Source organism: Hyperolius riggenbachi, chromosome 10, assembly GCF_040937935.1.
Source record: "Hyperolius riggenbachi isolate aHypRig1 chromosome 10, aHypRig1.pri, whole genome shotgun sequence".
In the NCBI taxonomy this organism is placed as follows: Eukaryota; Metazoa; Chordata; class Amphibia; order Anura; family Hyperoliidae; genus Hyperolius; species Hyperolius riggenbachi.
The window spans coordinates 239,210,853-239,228,028 of NC_090655.1; the positions used below are offsets into that span (position 1 = coordinate 239,210,853).

The following is a 17,176-nucleotide window of genomic DNA, read 5'->3' on the forward strand; positions in this document are numbered from 1 at the left end:
CTGGAGGAAACCCACACAGACACAGGGTGACTATAAAAACTCAGTGCAGATAGTTCCCTGTATGGGATTTAAACTGGGGACCCAACACTGCAAGGCACGGGGCAATCCTCTACACCACAAAGAAAGAAAGAAGATAAAGGGGGGTTCCGTGTTTGTACAAGAAAATAATGTTGATGTGGTGGAGATAATTAGACAGATTTCCCCAAGAAATCCCTTCCCACACTCTGAACATGGAAAACAACAAGCACTTGTGTGATATGTCTGATGTTCAACAAGATGATTCTTCTGAGTAAAGTATCTCTCACACTCTGAACAAGAAAATGGCTGCTTGCCAGTGTGATATTCCTCATGAGAGCAGAGATCTCTAATACAATGGAAGCCTTTCCCGCACACTGAACAATGAAAAACATTCCTCATGCTCATTAATTTTCTGATGTTTATTAAGTTGTCTTTATTAACAAAAAGTTTCTCACACTATATAGCTCTGACATATTCTGCAGCGCTGTACAAAGTATATTGTCTTGGCCACGAAACTCCCTTAGAGGGCTCACAATCTAATCCCTACCATAGTCATATATCTATGTATGTATGTATGCATCTAAAAGAAGGATTATTTGTGAAGTTTCCGGTGTCAAACAACATCTTTATTCTCCATCAAACATTTCCCAAACATGAATAAGGCCTGTCACCTGTGTGGGTATTCAGATGTCTTTGAAACTTTACTCTATCATAGAAATTTTTCCCACATCCTGAACATGACAAAGGAGATATGTTCTTGTGCATTCTCATGTGCTTAATAAGATTTCCACTATCAGAATAGCATTTCCCACACTCTGAACATGAATACGGCTTCTCACCTGTGTGAATTCTGAAGTGTCTAACGAGGTCACCCTTTAATAAAAATGCCTTCCCACACTCTGAGCATGTAAAAGGTTTAACACCAGTGTGAGATGCTTGATGCTTAACATGATGCCTCTTCTGAGTGAAGCTTTCCCCACACTCTAAACATGAATAAGGGCTCTCGCCTGTGTGGGTTTTCAGGTGTCTTTGAAATTTTTCTCCATCAAAGAAATTTTTCCCACATTCAGAACATGACAAAGGAGACTCGCCTGTGTGTATTCTCATGTGCTTAAGAAGATTTCCACTATCAGAATACGATTTCCCACACTCTGAACATGAATAAGGCTTCTCACCTGTGTGAACTCTGAAGTGTGTAACCAGGTCACCCTTTGTCAAACACTTCTTCCCACACTCCGAGCATAAAAAAGGTTTAATGCCTGTATGACATGACTGATGCTTTGTAAGATTACTCTTCTGTGAAAATCTTTTCCCGCACTCTGAACAGGAATAAGGCTTCTCACCTGTGTGACCTCTGAAGTGTCTAACTAGGTCACACTTTGTTAAACATTTCTTCCCACACTCTGAACATGAAAAAGGTTTATAGCCTGTGTGGCTTGCCTGATGCTTAGTAAGGTTACTCTTCTGAGTGAATCTTTTCCCGCACTCTGAACATGGATAAGGTCTCTCACTTGAGTGGGTTGTCAGCTGTCTTTGAAAATGTAGTACATCAAAAAAACTTTGCCCACATTCTGAATATGACAAAGGAGCCTCACCTGTGTGTATTCTCATGTGTTTAAGAAGATTTCCACTATCAGAAAAGCATTTCCCACACTCTGAACATGAAAAAGGCTTCTCACCTGTGTGAACTCTGAAGTGTCTAACAAGGTTACCCTTTGTTAAAAATGTCTTCCCACACTCTGAACATGAAAAGGGTTGAACACCTGTGTGACGTGTCTGACGCTTAGTAAGATGAGTCTTCTGAGGGAAGATTTCACTTTTGTGAATTTCCTGGTGTTTAACAAAACATTCTTTAGTAACAAAATGTTTGTCACAGTGTAAGCATAAAAAAGGATGCTTATCTCTGTGAGTTCTCTGGTGTTGAAGAAGGTCTTTATTCTCAGTGAAACCTTTCCCACACTCTGAACATGAATAAGGATGCCACTCTATGTGTGTTTTAAGATGTAGGGATAGAGTTGATTTCCTACTAAAACGTTCACCGTATTCAGAACACGATAATCGTTTACCAGCTCCACATCTCTCAGCACTTGTGTTACTGGCAGAGTCCTCAGCATTAGATGGAGCTTCTATAGAATGTGATTGGTCAGAAGATTCCTCAGGATCAGAGGGTGATCCATCTGCACTGTGATTTCTATGATGTGTATTTCCAGTGATTGGAGAACATTGAGTGATGCCATCATCTTCTGTAGCGCCATCTGGAGGTGGAATAGGATGGACCTCCGAGGGGATCCTCACATCATTTCTGTCTGTTGGGGGAACAAACATAAAACAATGCTATAGCTCCTGTTTTGTAGTTGGGGATCCTGTATGCTGCTCTAGTAGGCAGAAGTGTCACAGAGAACCAGCACAGATTTGCCGGCAGAAGAAAATGAAGACATGAAATTAAAGCATAGGAGGTAAAATAGTATCATAGATCGGATAAAAAAAAAGACTTCTGTCTATCAAGTTCTATAAAAGGAACATTGAAAAAAACTGAACTCGCACATATCTCAGTTTATCTAGAGGAAGGCAAAGAACCCTTACAAGGCTTGTGCTATTTAGCCTTAAACCTGAGGAGAAAATAAACTGATGAGATAACCAATTATACCTATCCTCCTACTCCTCAAAATGACTTTTTTTTTTTAAGATTTCCCAGAGTTTCATTGTATGTTCAAAAAGCAAAAAGGTAGATGTAATGTTATATTGTATCTGCATAATTAAACAGTCCGTGTCCCAGAGCTAAAATATATAAACTACTAGTTAAAAGGCCCACCGGATAACGGGGACACAGAAGGATGCAGCAACAGGGTTACTATTATATAGGATTTTTTCTTATTTTTTTATCTATCCCCTGCACTCAGAAGCTGTTCTCTGGCAAAGGAGTTTTATGGCTGTAATTCCTTATAAATGTGTTACACTTTAAGTCCGACTGAGTCCCAACTAGAGAAATTCACACTTGGACACCTGAATGTTTAACTCTTTCATGTAGAAAAAGGAAAAAAAAGGAACATAGGCTAGTTATGTGTGTTTGGCTCTGTATATATTCAGTGGGTTGCAAAAGTATTCGGCCCCCTTGAAGTTTTCCACATTTTGTCATATTACTGCCACAAACATGAATCAATTTTATTGAAATTCCACATGAAAGACCAACACAAAGTGGTGTACACATGAGAAGTGGAACGAAAGTCATACATGATTCCAAACATTTTTTACAAATAAATCACTGCAAAGTGGTGTGTGCATAATTATTCGGCCCCCTTTGATCTGAGTGCAGTCAGTTGCCTATAGACATTGCCTGATTAGTGCTAATGACTAAATAGAGTGCACCTGTGTGTAATCTAATGTCAGTACAAATACAGCTGCTCTGTGAGGACCTCAGAGGTTGTGTAAGAGAATATTGGGAGCAACAACACCGTGAAATCCAAAGAACACACAAGACAGGTCCAAAACAGGTCAGGGATCAAGTTATTGAGAAATTTAAAGCAGGCTTAGGCTACAAAAAGATTTCAAAAGCCTTGAACATCCCAAGGAGCACTGTTCAAGTGATCATTCAGAAATGGAAGGAGTATGGCACAACTGTAAACCTACCAAGACAAGGCCATCCACCTAAACTCACAGGCCGAACAAGGAAAGCGATGATCAGAAATGCAGTCAAGAGGCCCATGGTGACTCTGGTCCGAGCTGCAGAGATCTACAGCTCAGGTGGGAGACTCTGTCCATAGGACAACTATTAGTCATGCACTGTACAAAGTTGGCCTTTATGGAAGAGTGGCAAGAAGAAAGGCATTGATAACAGAAAGCATAAGAAGTCCCGTTTGCAGTTTGCCACAAGCCATGTGGGGGACACAGCAACCATGTGGAAGAAGGTGCTCTGGTCAGATGAGACCAAAATGGAACTTTTTGGCCAAAATGCAAAACGCTATGTGTGGCGGAAAACTAACACTGCACATCACTCTGAACACACCATCCCCACTGTCAAATATGGTGGTGGCAGCATCATGCTCGGTGGGTGCATCTCTTCAGCAGGGACAGGGAAGCTGGTCAGAGTTGATGGGAAGATAGATGGAGCCAAATACAGGGCAAACTTGGAAGAAAACATCTTGGAGACTGCAAAAGACTTGAGACTGGGGCGGAGGTTCACCTTCCAGCAGGACAATGACCCTAAACATAAAGCCATGGCGACAATGGAATGCTTTAAAACAAAACATATCTATGTGTTAGAATGGCCCAGTCAAAGTCCAGATCTAAATCCAATCGAGAATCTGTGGCAAGATCTGAAAACTGCTGTTCACAAACGCTGTCCATCTAATCTGACTGAGCTGGAGCTGTTTTGCAAAGAAGAATAGGCAAGGATTTCAGTCTCTAGATGTGCAAAGCTGGTAGAGACATAAACTAAAAGACTGGCAGCTGTAATTGCAGCAAAAGGTGGTTCTACAAAGTATTGACTCAGGGGGCCGAATAAATATGCACACCCCACTTTGCAGTTATTTATTTGTAAAAAATGTTTGGAATGATGTATGATTTTCGATCCACTTCTCACATGTAATTTGTATTGGTCTTTCACGTGGAATTCCAATAAAATTGATGCATGTTTGTGGCAGTAATGTGACAAAATGTGGAAAACTTCAAGGGGGCCGAATACTTTTGCAACCCACTGTACATGTCTATATCATCATGTTACATGTCACTTTGGGTACACTTGGGAAAAATTCCTTCCTGACTCCAGACACCGGTACTCACGGGCTGAAAAAATTAATCTTTATTTACCTGGTGCTTCTTCCAGCCCCCAGATGTCTTCTGGGTCATTCGCCGCAGCTCTGCAGCTCTGATGCTCCCCGCTATCCTCCCCATAAAGCTCGCTGACCCGCTGGCGGGTTGGTGCTTCTGCACATGTGCCTGCGCAAACTAACTGTGCAGGTGCAGTACGTGCACGATAACATGGGCGCGCTCGCCCGCGCATGCACAGAAGTGTGGTCCTCTTACCGCAACAGATCCCATTAATTTGTTGCACACTGAAAAGTGATTTATAAAAAGGACCCACCCACTGTCAGTTTAGCAATAAGCAGAGAATGGAAAAATGTCTGTTCTTCTCTTAAGTGGGAATACAGCCTAAGACTACTTCAGTTTCAGTTTACCACACGTCAGGTAAGGTTATTCCTTCACCTGAAATTGGCATTCCTAATTCACTGGTCACCATCGTGTCCCCCTCCTCCATACACTGCCGGCCACCCGTCACTTCTGTCTCCTCTTCTAGGTCTTCTTCCTTTTCTTCTTTAACTTCAAGTTTTATATCAATCCGTTTTTCAGTCTAAAACCACAAAGTTAAATAAAAAAACATATTTAACATAACAGAATTTGTAGTCACTGAGTATCATAGATCCACAAGTCCACCTACCTGATAACGTAGCATATAGCTGTGACCTTCCTGTGGACAATCCTGAGAATAATGATGACCTGTACATCTCTCTGGTGGGTTTCTGTTTCTGGATCCATCTGTAGGAGACACACACACACTGACTAATTATATGTAGCATAATGTACAAACATCTATTTGCATCTGCAGTGAGGATAGCAAAAGGGATTCAGCAAACTTGGGCTTATCTCCTCCTCATTTGTTCGCACTATGTTATACTGAGGAATGGAGATGGGCCTTTCATATGGTGTACAGTATCCCCTCTCCTCATTTGTTAGTACTATGATGTTATACTGAGGAATGGAGATGGGCCTTTCATATGGTGTACAGTATCTCCTCCTCATTTGTTGGTACTATGATATTATACTGAGGAATGGGGATGGGCCTTTCATATGGTGTACAGTATCTCCTCCTCATTTGTTAGTACTATGATGTTATACTGAGGGATGGAGATGGGCCTTTCATATGGTGTACAGTATCTCCTCCTCATTTGTTGGTGCTATGGTATTATACTGAGGAATGGAGATGGACCTTTCATATGGTGTACAGTATCTCCTCCTCAATTGTTGGTACTATGATGTTATACTGAGGAATGGAGATGGGCCTTTCATATAGTGTACAGTATCTCCTCATTTGTTGGCACTATGATGTTATACTGAGGAATGGAGATGGGCCTTTCATATGGTGTACAGTATCTCCTCCTCATTTGTTGGTACTATGATGTTATACTGAGGAATGGAGATGGGCCTTTCATATGGTGTACAGTATCTCCTCCTCATTTGTTGGTGCTATGGTATTATACTGAGGAATGGGGGTGGACCTTTCATATGGTGTACAACATCTCCTCCTCATTTGTTGGTACTATGATGTTATACTGAGGAATGGAGATCGGCCTTTCATATGGTGTACAGTATCTCCTCCTCATTTGTTGGTACTATGATGTTATACTGAGGAATGGAGATGGCCTTTCATATGGTGTACAGTATCTCCTCCTCATTTGTTGGTACTATAATGCTATACTGAGGAATGGAAACGGGCCTTTCATATGGTGTACAGTATCTCCTCCTCATTTGTTGGCACTATGCTGTTATACTGAGGAATGGAGATGGGCCTTCCATATGGTGTACAGTATTTTCTCCTCATTTGTAGGCACTATGATGTTATACTGAGGAATGGAGATGGACCTTTCATATGGTGTACAGTATCTCCTCCTCATTTGTTGGTACTATGATGTTATACTGAGGAATGGAGATGGGCCTTTCATATGGTGTACAGTATCTCCTCCTCATTTGTTGGCACTATGGTGTTATACTGAGGAATGGAGATGGGCCTTTCATATGGTGTACAGTATCTCCTCCACATTTGTTGCTACTATGATGTTATACAGAGGAATGGAGATGGGCCTTTCATCATATGGTGTACAGTATCTCCTCCTCATGTGTTGGTACTATGATGTTATATTGAGGAATGGAGATAGGCCTTTCATATGGTGTACAGTATCTCCTCCACATTTGTTGCTACTATGATGTTATACAGAGGAATGGAGATGGGCCTTTCATCATATGGTGTGCAGTATCTTCTCATTTGTTGGCACTATGATGTTATACTGAGGAATGGAGCTGGATCTTTCATATGGTGTACAGTATCTCCTCCTCATTTGTTGGTACTATGATGTTATTATTATTATTATTATTATTTATTAGATTTATCTAGCGCCAACATATTACGCAGCACTGTACAATACATAGTATTACAGACAATGATAACTGGGGTGACAGAACAATACAGGTAACAAATCATAGATACAACAATACAAGTAATAGCAATAAGATACACAACACAATGCAGATAGTAGTACATACCAGATCATAAACTGGAGTGGTAGTGGTAAAAAATTACCAGTTCCAAATTCTAGGTACAGTGCACACAGTCAAGTATGATACACAAGGGGAGAGGGCCCTGCCAAAGGCTTACAATCTAGAGGGAGGGGTTGGTGACACGAAGGAGGGGGTGCAACAAGAAGTTATTGGCAGAAAGGATTAGGGCAGTGTTGAGTTGCTGTAGGCCTCCTTGAAGAAGTGAGTTTTGAGTGCTTTTTTGAAGGTGTTGAAGGTGGGAGCGAGCCTGACAGGCAGTGGGAGAGAGTTCCACAGGATGGGGGCAGCTCTACTGAAGTCCTGGAGTCGTACATGGGAGTGTGAGATGCGTGGGGTGGTTAAGAGGAGGTCGTTGGAGGAGCGAAGTGGACGGCCAGGTGTATATCTGCTGACCAGGTCAGAGATGTAGGTTGGGCAGGACTTGTGTATGGATTTGTATGCCAAACATAGGATCTTGAAGCTGATTCTGAAGTGAATTGGAAGCCAATGAAGGGATTTGCGTAGTGGAGTCGTGGAGACAGAGCGGTGGGAGGAGTAGATGAGTCTGGCTGCTGCGTTCATGATGGATTTTAGGGGGGCGATGCGGTTTTGAGGAAGGCCTGACAAGAGGGAGTTGCAGTAGTCCAGGCCGGAGATGATGAGGGCGTGGACAAAGGGTTTGGCAGTGTCTGGGGTCAGGAAAGGCCGGATCTTGGAGATGTTGCGCAAGTGGAAATAGCAGGCTCTAGCTACGGTTTGGATGTGGAAGGTGAAGGAGAGGGCTGAGTCCAGGGTGACACCCAGGCAGCGAGCTTGTGTGGTAGGACGAATGATTGTGCCATTGACAGTGACATAGAGGTCAGTGGGGGGTGAAGCAGCAAGTGGCGGGAAGATTAGGAGTTCAGTCTTATCCAGGTTTTATTTTAGGAACCTGGCAGACATCCAAGATGAAATAGCCAAGAGGCCAGAGGATACCTTCTCCATGGTGGTGGTGGAGAGGTCAGTGGTATGGAGGTAAATCTGGGTGTCATCTGCATATAGGTGATAGTTGAAACCCAGAGAGGAGAGGAGTTTTCCGATGGAGGCGGTGTAAATGGAGAACAGCAGGGGACCAAGAACAGAGCCTTGGGGGACCCCAACTGAAAGTGGGAGGAAGGTTGAGGAGGAACCATTAAAGGAGATCTTGAAGGAGCGATTTGAGAGGTAGGATGAAAACCATGCTAGGGCAAGGTCTTGGATACCCACAGATTGCAGGGACTGGAGAAGCAGGGAGTGATCGACAGTGTCGAATGCTGATGAGAGGTCTAGGAGGAGAAGGATAGTGTATTTTCCTTCGGCCTTGGCAAGTGTGAGGTCATTGACGACCTTGGTGAGGGCAGTCTCAGTGGAGTGGCCTGGCCGAAATCCTGATTGTAGGGGGTCAAACAGGGAGTTGGAGTCAAGGTAATGGGTCATGCGTTGGTGGACTAGACGCTCCAGGAGTTTAGATGCAAAAGGGAGTAAGGAGGTAGGGCGGTAGCTGGATGGAAGTGAGGGGTCTAGTGAGGGTTTTTTAAGTAGGGGAAGTACAGTGGCCTGTTTGAAGTCAGAGGGGAAGGTACCCATGGAGAGGGAGAGGTTAAACAGAGAGGTGAGGACAGGAGCCAGAACAGGGAAGTGAGGACGGAGGCATTTGGATGGCACAGGGTCTAGGGGGCTGGAGGTGGCAGGAGAAGTGGCTAGGAGACGGCTGACTTTGTCCTCTGTGATAGGCGTAAAGGCAGTGAGTGGTGGGTGGGGTGAGGAATAGGTATTTGTGGGAGAGGAAGAAGTGGTGGAGTGGAGGCATGAGATTTCCCGTCGGATGCTGGCTATTTTGTCAGTAAAGTGGGTGGACAGATCAGTGGCTGAGAGGGCGGAGGTGGGGGGAGGAGTGGTGGGGTTAAGGAGGGAGTTGAAGTTGGCAAAGAGGCGCAGAGGGTTGGAGGCTTGGGATCCGATCAAGGCAGCAAAGTATTTTTGTTTAGCGTCAGTTAATGTGGAATAGAACAGCTGCAGGTTGGCCTTGTACGCCAAGAAGTCGGAGTTGAGGCGGGATTTCCTCCATTTGCGCTCATAGGTGCGTGTCTGTTTTTGGAGGTTGCGAGTGTGTGCATTGTGCCAGGGCTGGGGGTTGATGGGACGGCTGGGGCGGAATGTGGGGGGTGCAGCAATGTCTAGGGCTGCTGAGAGGGCCTGGTTGTATTTGGTCACGGCTTGGTTTGGGCAGGTAACGTTTGGGAGGGTGGATGTGAGGGAGTGAAGGGGGTTGGCTAGCGCAGTTGGGTCTAGGTTACTCAAATCTCTTTGCCAACGACTTGAGGGTGGTGGAGGGTGGGGGGAGCATGATGGGGAAATGGAGAAAGTGAGAAGGTGATGGTCGGAGAGGGGGAAGGGTGTGATGTCCAGGTTGGGGAGGGTGGTGGATTTTGAGAGAGAGAATGAGGTCAAGAGTGTGGCCAGCGCGGTGGGTGGGGGAATTGGTGTGTTGGGAGAGGCCAAGGGAAGTAGTGAGGGAGAGCAGTTGAGAGGCTTCAGGGGAGTAAGGACTGTCCATGGGGATGTTGAAGTCTCCAAGTATGATGGTGGGGAGGTCAGAGGAGAGGATGTGTGGGAACCAAGAGGCCAGGTTATCCAGGAATTGTTTAATGGAGGTGGATGGGGGACAGTAAAGGACTGCAATGACTGCTGGAATGGGATGGTAGAGGCGGATAACATGTGTCTCAAAGGAGGTAAAGTTTAGGGAAGAGGGCGGTGTGAGGACACGGAAATTGCGGGACGAGGAGAGGAGCAGACCCACCCCTCCCCCAGACCTGGGGTGCGGGAAGGAACTGTGAGGGGGGTGGAGACATGTTTAGAGTGGGGTGTGCATGGAGTCAGTGATGGAGTGGTATGGGAGATGCGTGGGGGTGGAGGGCAAAATGGGAGGCTAGAATTAAATCAGGTGGCCTTAGCGAGGACTAGGTTATACTGTATGTTATACTGAGGAATGGAGATGAGCCTTTCATATGGTGTACAGTATCTTCTCCTCGTTTGTTGGAGCTATGATGTTATACTGAACTCAACCGAAACTGCTCTCACCAAAGTGGTCAATGACCTTGCCTTAGCTAAAGCTGAAGGTAAATACTCCATTCTCCTCCTCCTTGACCTTTCAGCAGCTTTTGACACAGTAGATCATCCCCTACTCCTCCAGTCCCTCCAGTCCTTGGGCATTCACGATCTCGCCCTGTCCTGGCTTTCATCCTACCCCTCCAACCGCTCCTTCACGACCGCCTTCAATGAGTCCTCATCCACCCCCAACCACCTCTCGGTGGGAGTCCCACAAGGTTCGGTCCTTGGCCCCCTACTGTTCACCCTATACACATCCTCCATTGGCAAGGTTATCTCCTCCATGGGTTTTAACTATCATCTGTATGCAGATGACACCCAGATCTACCTCCACACCCCTGACATATCCACCACTACCATGGATAAGGTCTCCTCCTGCCTATCAGCCATCTCCTCCTGGATGTCCGCCAGGTTCCTGAAACTAAATCTAGACAAAACGGAATTTATGATCTTCCCACCCCGGCCATCCACGAACCTCCCAGATGTGCATGTCACTGTTAACCACACTACCATTCGCCCTACCTCTCAAGCCCATTGTCTGGGTGTCACCCTGGACTCCGCACTCTCCTTCACTTCCCACATCCAAATCCTCACAAAGTCCTGCAACTTCCACCTTCGTAACATCTGTAAGATTCGCCCTTTCCTGACCTCTGCCACCACCAAACTCCTCATCCATGCCCTCATAATTTCCCGCCTTGACTACTGCAATGCCCTGCTGTCTGGTCTCCCTATGACCCGAACAGCCCCACTGCAGTCCATCATGAATGCGGCAGCCAGAATTATACACTGCTCCCATCGCTCCACCACGGCAGATCCCCTCCTAGAATCCCTCCACTGGCTTCCTATCCAGTCCAGAATCAAATTCAAGATACTGTGTCTGACCTACAAATCGGTCCACAAAACCTGTCCAACCTATATTTCCGATCTTACTCAGAGGTACACACCTAGCCGCTCACTCCGCTCTTCCAATGAACTTCGCCTAACCGCCCCCCGCATCACCCAGTCCCATGCACGCCTCCAGGACTTCTCAAGAGCTGCTCCAACACTATGGAACTCCCTACCTCCACCCATTAGGGCAGCCCCCCTCCTTCAACATCTTCAAGAAAGCCCTCAAAACTCACCTTTTCACTCTGGCCTACTACCCCTCACAAGTGCTCTAAACCTACAGCTGAACTCTGGTCCCCTACCGTTCGTGTCCTTACCTCTCCCTCTAGATTGTAAGCCTTTGGGCAGGGTCCTCCTCCTTTTGTGTCCTACCTGATCATACACCTCCAGTACTGTGAACCCATGCTATGCATCTGAGTGAACCTAACTTGCCTAATCTCCATGCTCAATCCAGTGACTGACTAAGCATTACCTTGTACTCATACTGTGCTGTGTGATCTGGTTTTCTATTATTCCTGTATTGTCATATTGCTGTATGTCACCCCTAAATATTGTCTGTAACCTAAATTAATGTTCAGCGCTGCGTAATATGTTGGCGCTTTATAAATACAATAAATAATAAATAATACTGAGGAATAGAGATGACCTTTCATATATTGTACACTATCTCCTCCTCATGTGTTGGTACTATGGGGCATTTCTGGACCTTGGTTGCAAAAACCTAGTCCAGTTGCACTCCTCCACAGCCAGGAGCATGGGCAGAAGATAAATAAGAACCCTTTGCTGTAATGGTGGAATCTATGAGGATCTGGGAAACTTCTGGACCATGCAGGGGCTTTCAAATACGGAGGTAAGTGTCTAATTTTTTTTTTTTATTTTTTTTTTTTTTTACTCACTTCAGGTGTAAATAATTATTTTTATAGTCAGAAGTTTATGTTAAGAGTTTGGTGCGTATACAGCTGATCTGACCACGGGAGTGACCCTTAAAAACTAAATATATTACAGTTCTCATAAGCGCAAATAAACAGATCATAATACTGTCAACCTTTTTATGCCATCAGGTCAGCAACATGGCAAACATCATGTTATACTTGGAGCCCAACTTAAAAGTAAAATAGGACTGCTTCAGTATCCGTTTGTAAAAGGTCAGGTAAGGTTATTTTCTCACCTGAATCTGGCATTCCTGATTCACTGGTCACCATCATGTCCCCCTCCTCCATACACTGCCGGCCACCCGTCACTTCTGTCTCCTCTTCTAGGTCTAATTTACTTTCTTCTTTAACTTTAGGTTTTATATCTACCAGATTTTGATCCTAAAACCACAAAGTAATACAAGAAACCATATTTAACACATTTGAATTCATAAGAGAACAAAGAGCTAGGAGTCACTGTTGAGTATTTCATCTACCTGATAATGGTGGGGGATGGTGGGATCTTCCTGTGAACAGTACTCAGAAAAAAAAGGACCTGTACTTATGTCTGGTGGGTTTCTGTTGATGGATCCAGCTGCAGAAAACACACACTGACTAAATACATCGTGTCTATGTATTTATTAGATGATGCGTGGTGTAGGTGGTCTCTCTGTACTGCTCTCTCCTATTAAAGACATGAAAGTCTCCTCTTACCCAGTGATGTGAGGGGCAGCTGATTCTCTATCATTACAGACTCCCTTGCATCCTTCTAAGTATTGAAACTCCTGCATGGAGAGATAGAGAGACATCCTGATACCTTATAGAAAGGTGACACACACAGTGATACAATTACCATACAAGCACAACCCTTGCTGTTACTGGATAATGTCCCATAATTCCCAGCACCGCTCACCTCTCCCATCAGTAGCTCCATCATCGTGTTGATGACTTCTACAATCTTCTTCACATTGTTTCTCTCAGATATCAGTAAGTGAGGTGGCCGCTCTGTGATGGGGGATGGTCCATGGTGATGACTGCTGGGTGTCAGTGGCTCACCAGATGTCTCCTTCACTACTTTATAATTCTGTACAAACATATACAATGTTAGTCATCTTGTGCAGTCCCAGAATCCTCCTCACCTCTCCAGTCAGCTGTGTCAAAAGTGATAAGAGTGATGTCATAAAACCTTCCCCGAATGCTCCTCACCTCTCCGGTCACCAGCTGGATGATTTCCAGGGTGAGGTCTAATATCCTCTCAGTCATGTGACTCCAGTCCTCCATCCTCAGTGATGTGGTCATGTGATTTTATTGGAAATGCATTTTCCTGTAGAAGGATAATGAACAACAAGTGGACAAATCATACATCAGGAAGCCACGCACTTCTGCCCTGACTTGGAGATATAGAGGAGGAGTCCCAGGTCACTATTTGGTGACAGCTATGTATAAACCACTTAAGAGATCTACAAAGTTTTATACCTATTTTCTGTACTTCAGTGACTTTGTCTCAGCCAATGTGTAGCACAGCTAAAGTTATTACTTTCCTCTGCAGAAGCGAATGCCGTTCCATAAAACATCTGGCAGGATTTGTGATTTGGCTTGGAAACCATTGCCTGTTTTGTATGGAGAATTATACCATGGAAATATACATTCAATCCTCTATGAGGCGATTTTATGTGTAATTAATGAGAATGTTTTCATTGTAGTATGTACAGTACTATATGAATTTATATTGTTATCTTACTACACCATAAACAACCCACCTATCCTATTGCTAATGGGATATTCATGTTTTGCTGCTCCTTATATATTGCTAGTTATGTCTATTAGGATGGGGATGGGGTTCTGAGTGACACGGGGAAACAGGAGGTGACATAATGATCCCAGAGCCAGATATTAACTAATTGGTAACAAGGCATTATCTCTGTGCCCAGTCACTGCAGAGACATGGCTCTCACCACCTATCACCCTGTACTGGCTGCACATAGAAGCAGTCTATCACCAGTCACACTGACTAGACACATTCCAACAAGTCTTCTCTCCAGTATCATGTGACCTGCCATTGATCTCTGTACAGCTCTGTGGAATATGTCAGAGCTATATACATGAAAAATGATTATAATAATAATAATACGTGTGTGGCTGTGGTGAGGACATTAGAGTGTAAGTTTCTCTGCTGCAGAGATGATAGGAAGGGATCAGTGATCTCTGTACAGTGCTGTGGATTAAGTCAAAGCTATATAATTGTATAATAATAATGTGTGACTGTGGTGGAGACACAGACTAACCAGCAAGCTCATGGTGAACCAGAAGTCATTGGAGTGAGGGGCTACTATGTTCCTAAAAGCCCCCTTACTAAAATACTAAGGAAAACAAGAGTTTGCCAAGCTCACTTCAATCGGAATTATTGCAAATTCTTTCTGTTTTAAGAAAGCAAACTCTTGTTTTTCTGTGGTGGAGTCAGAGTGTAAGTTCCTGTGGTGCAGAGATGATAAGGGATCAGTGATTTCTGTACAGTGTATGAGCTGCGGATGGGGAGGAGACACAGGGGTGTGATGTGTTACGGGGTAGTGTTGTCCGGATCATGAACGATTCGGATCTTTGATCCGAATCTATTTTATGAGTCGATCATCCGAATCATCAAAATGAACGATTCGGATCGCAAAAGGGGCGGGGCCAGGAGCGACACGCCCCCTCTCAGCGGGCAGCGGGGTCCTGGAAGCAGGGATCGCTCAGTTGGAGGGGAGCCAGCCTTGCAGGGAGACAGGTAGATGAGAGAGAGGGGACATGGGTGCCACTGCCAGATGTGTGTAGAGCACACATACTGGCTATAACGTGCTGCCCATTATAGGCTGTCTGTTCCGTAGTGCTGCACAGTGAACACATGGGAAGCTTTTGGCTCAGCACAGCTCAGTAACTTTGCAGACAGTGTGATTGATCCTCCTGCACTCGGCACTAAACAGCTGCACTTATCTTCTGGGAATGCTTTCTTTCACTGTGCGACCTTTTCTTTCAAAGTGTACAGATGAACATATAGGTGAAATATATGTAAAGCATATGATTGCAGCATGTGGGTATTACGTGCAAACATTTCTGCTCTCTGCTCGTCCCTCCTCCCTTCTCTGTCCACTCCCTGCCCTCTGTCCATCTTCTCCCCTTCTCTGTATGTCCACCCCCCTCCCCTTCTCCTGTCCACAGACCTGTCCTGCTGTTCATTTCACCCCCGAATTAGTGTTGTCCGGATCATGAACGATTCGGATCTTTGATCCGAATCTATTTTATGAGTCGATCATCCGAATCATCAAAATGAACGATTCGGATCGCAAAAGGGGCGGGGCCATGAGCGACACGCCCCCTCTCAGCGGGCAGCGGGGTCCTGGAAGCAGGGATCGCTCTGTTGGATGGGAGGCAGCCTTGCAGGGAGACAGGTAGATGAGAGAGGGGACATGGGTGCCACTGCCAGATATGTGTAGAGCACACATACTGGCTGCAATGTGCTGCCCATTATAGGCTGGCTGTTCCGTAGTGCTGCACAGTGATCACATGGGAAGCTTTTGGCTCAGCACAGCACAGCTCAGTAACTTTGCAGGCACTGTGATTGCTGGGCAATTATATGATCCTCCTGCACTCGGCACTAAACAGCTGCACTTATCTTCTGGGAATGTTTTCTTTCACTGTGCGACCTTTTCTTTCAAAGTGTACAGATGAGCATATAGGTGAAATATATGTACAGCATATGACTTCAGCATGTGGGTATTACGTGCAAACATTTCTGCTCTCTGCTCGTCCCTCCTCCCTTCTCTGTCCACTCCCTGCCCTCTGTCCATCTTCTCCCCTTCTCTGTGTGTCCGCCCCCCTCCCCTTCTCCTATCCACAGACCTGTCCTGCTGTTCATTTCACCCCCGAATGCTTCCGGTAGTAAAATGATCCGAGATTCGGATCAAAGATCCGGATCTCTTCAATGATCCGATTCGAATCATCCGGATCATTGAAAAGATCCGAACTTCCCATCTCTACCCCGAATGCTTCCTGTAGTAAAATGATCCGAGATTCGGATCAAAGATCCGGATCTCTTCAATGATCCGATTCGAATCATCCGGATCATTGAAAAGATCCGAACTTCCCATCTCTATTACGGGGTATATAACTCCTTCCTGTACTTTGATATCTACATGTAAAACAAAGATCTCTGTTTTTACCTCCTCTGCTGCCAGTACCAGCAATGTCTCCTCTCTACTTCCTCCAGCGTCCCCTATAACTTCCTGCCTGTGGCTCCTCCCCTTCCTGGCCCTGCACTGTGTATGTGTGGGATGAGGCTGCAGAGGTCACAGCTCTCCCTCACACCCCACTAAGTAATAAACTGAAAACCTCACGCTAAATTACAGTCAGTCGGATATGCAGCACAAAATATTAGCTCAGAAGAATCACTGTAGCCATAGAAACAGCCTCAGGGGGAAACAGAATCAGGGTAAATGGCAACAGAATGTTATTGTGGTAGCCCCCTTTATTTTCCAGTCAGGGTAGACAGGACCCCTTACTTAGCTGCTGGTCGTATGCTCCCCAAATAACGGAAAATTGTATACTTACCTACCGGTAATTTTCCTTTCCTGATGCATCCATGGCAGCACCTATGGGTAGTGGCCCCGCCCCCAGCCCCCTATAGGACAGGTATCTAGTATAAATTGAATGTAGCCTGACTCCACCCTGTCTATAGCTTTCGGACTTGCCGAGACCCGGGTGGGTCCTATGTTGCTGCCATGGATGCATCAGGAAAGGAAAATTACCGGTAGGTAAGTATACAATTTTCCGTTTTCCTAATGCCTCCATGGCAGCACCTATGGGATCTAACTAGTCACAAGTAATAAGAACAAAATTGGGCGGGAGACGGTCTGCAAGTGCATCAAAGAAAAGAAGATTTATTATCTCACAAT

General features: G+C 45.1%; 1 protein-coding gene across 2 annotated transcripts; it reads right to left on the reverse strand.

Annotated features, from left to right (window-relative positions):
* Positions 1 to 438: 438 nt before the first annotated feature.
* On the reverse strand, positions 439 to 16,499 carry LOC137534999 (zinc finger protein 271-like). Of its 2 annotated transcripts, none has more exons than XM_068256758.1 (9): positions 16,445 to 16,499; positions 13,455 to 13,572; positions 13,162 to 13,332; positions 12,963 to 13,033; positions 12,746 to 12,843; positions 12,506 to 12,650; positions 5,453 to 5,550; positions 5,221 to 5,365; positions 439 to 2,324 (listed from the first exon to the last, which is right to left on the reverse strand). In XM_068256758.1, the coding sequence occupies exons 4-9, from the start codon at positions 12,994 to 12,996 to the stop codon at positions 655 to 657; spliced, it is 2,190 nt and encodes a 729-aa protein (XP_068112859.1). In that variant the 5' UTR covers positions 12,997 to 13,033; positions 13,162 to 13,332; positions 13,455 to 13,572; positions 16,445 to 16,499; the 3' UTR covers positions 439 to 654. The 2 variants fall into 2 exon arrangements, with proteins under 2 accessions (XP_068112859.1, XP_068112860.1); XM_068256759.1 differs by lacking the exon at positions 16,445 to 16,499 and adding an exon at positions 13,725 to 14,282.
* Positions 16,500 to 17,176: the final 677 nt, after the last annotated feature.

Excerpts from the sequence above, each read along its gene's own strand:
- LOC137534999 (XM_068256758.1), bottom strand. The coding sequence starts at position 12,996 with ATGATAGAGAATCAGCTGCCCCTCACATCACTGG. Across the intron at positions 12,844-12,962 it reads GCTGCCCCTCACATCACTGG|CTGGATCCATCAACAGAAAC; the intron begins GTAAGAGGAGAC and ends TGTTTTCTGCAG. Across the intron at positions 5,551-12,505 it reads ATCAGGAATGCCAGATTCAG|ATGGATCCAGAAACAGAAAC; the intron begins GTGAGAAAATAA and ends TGTCTCCTACAG.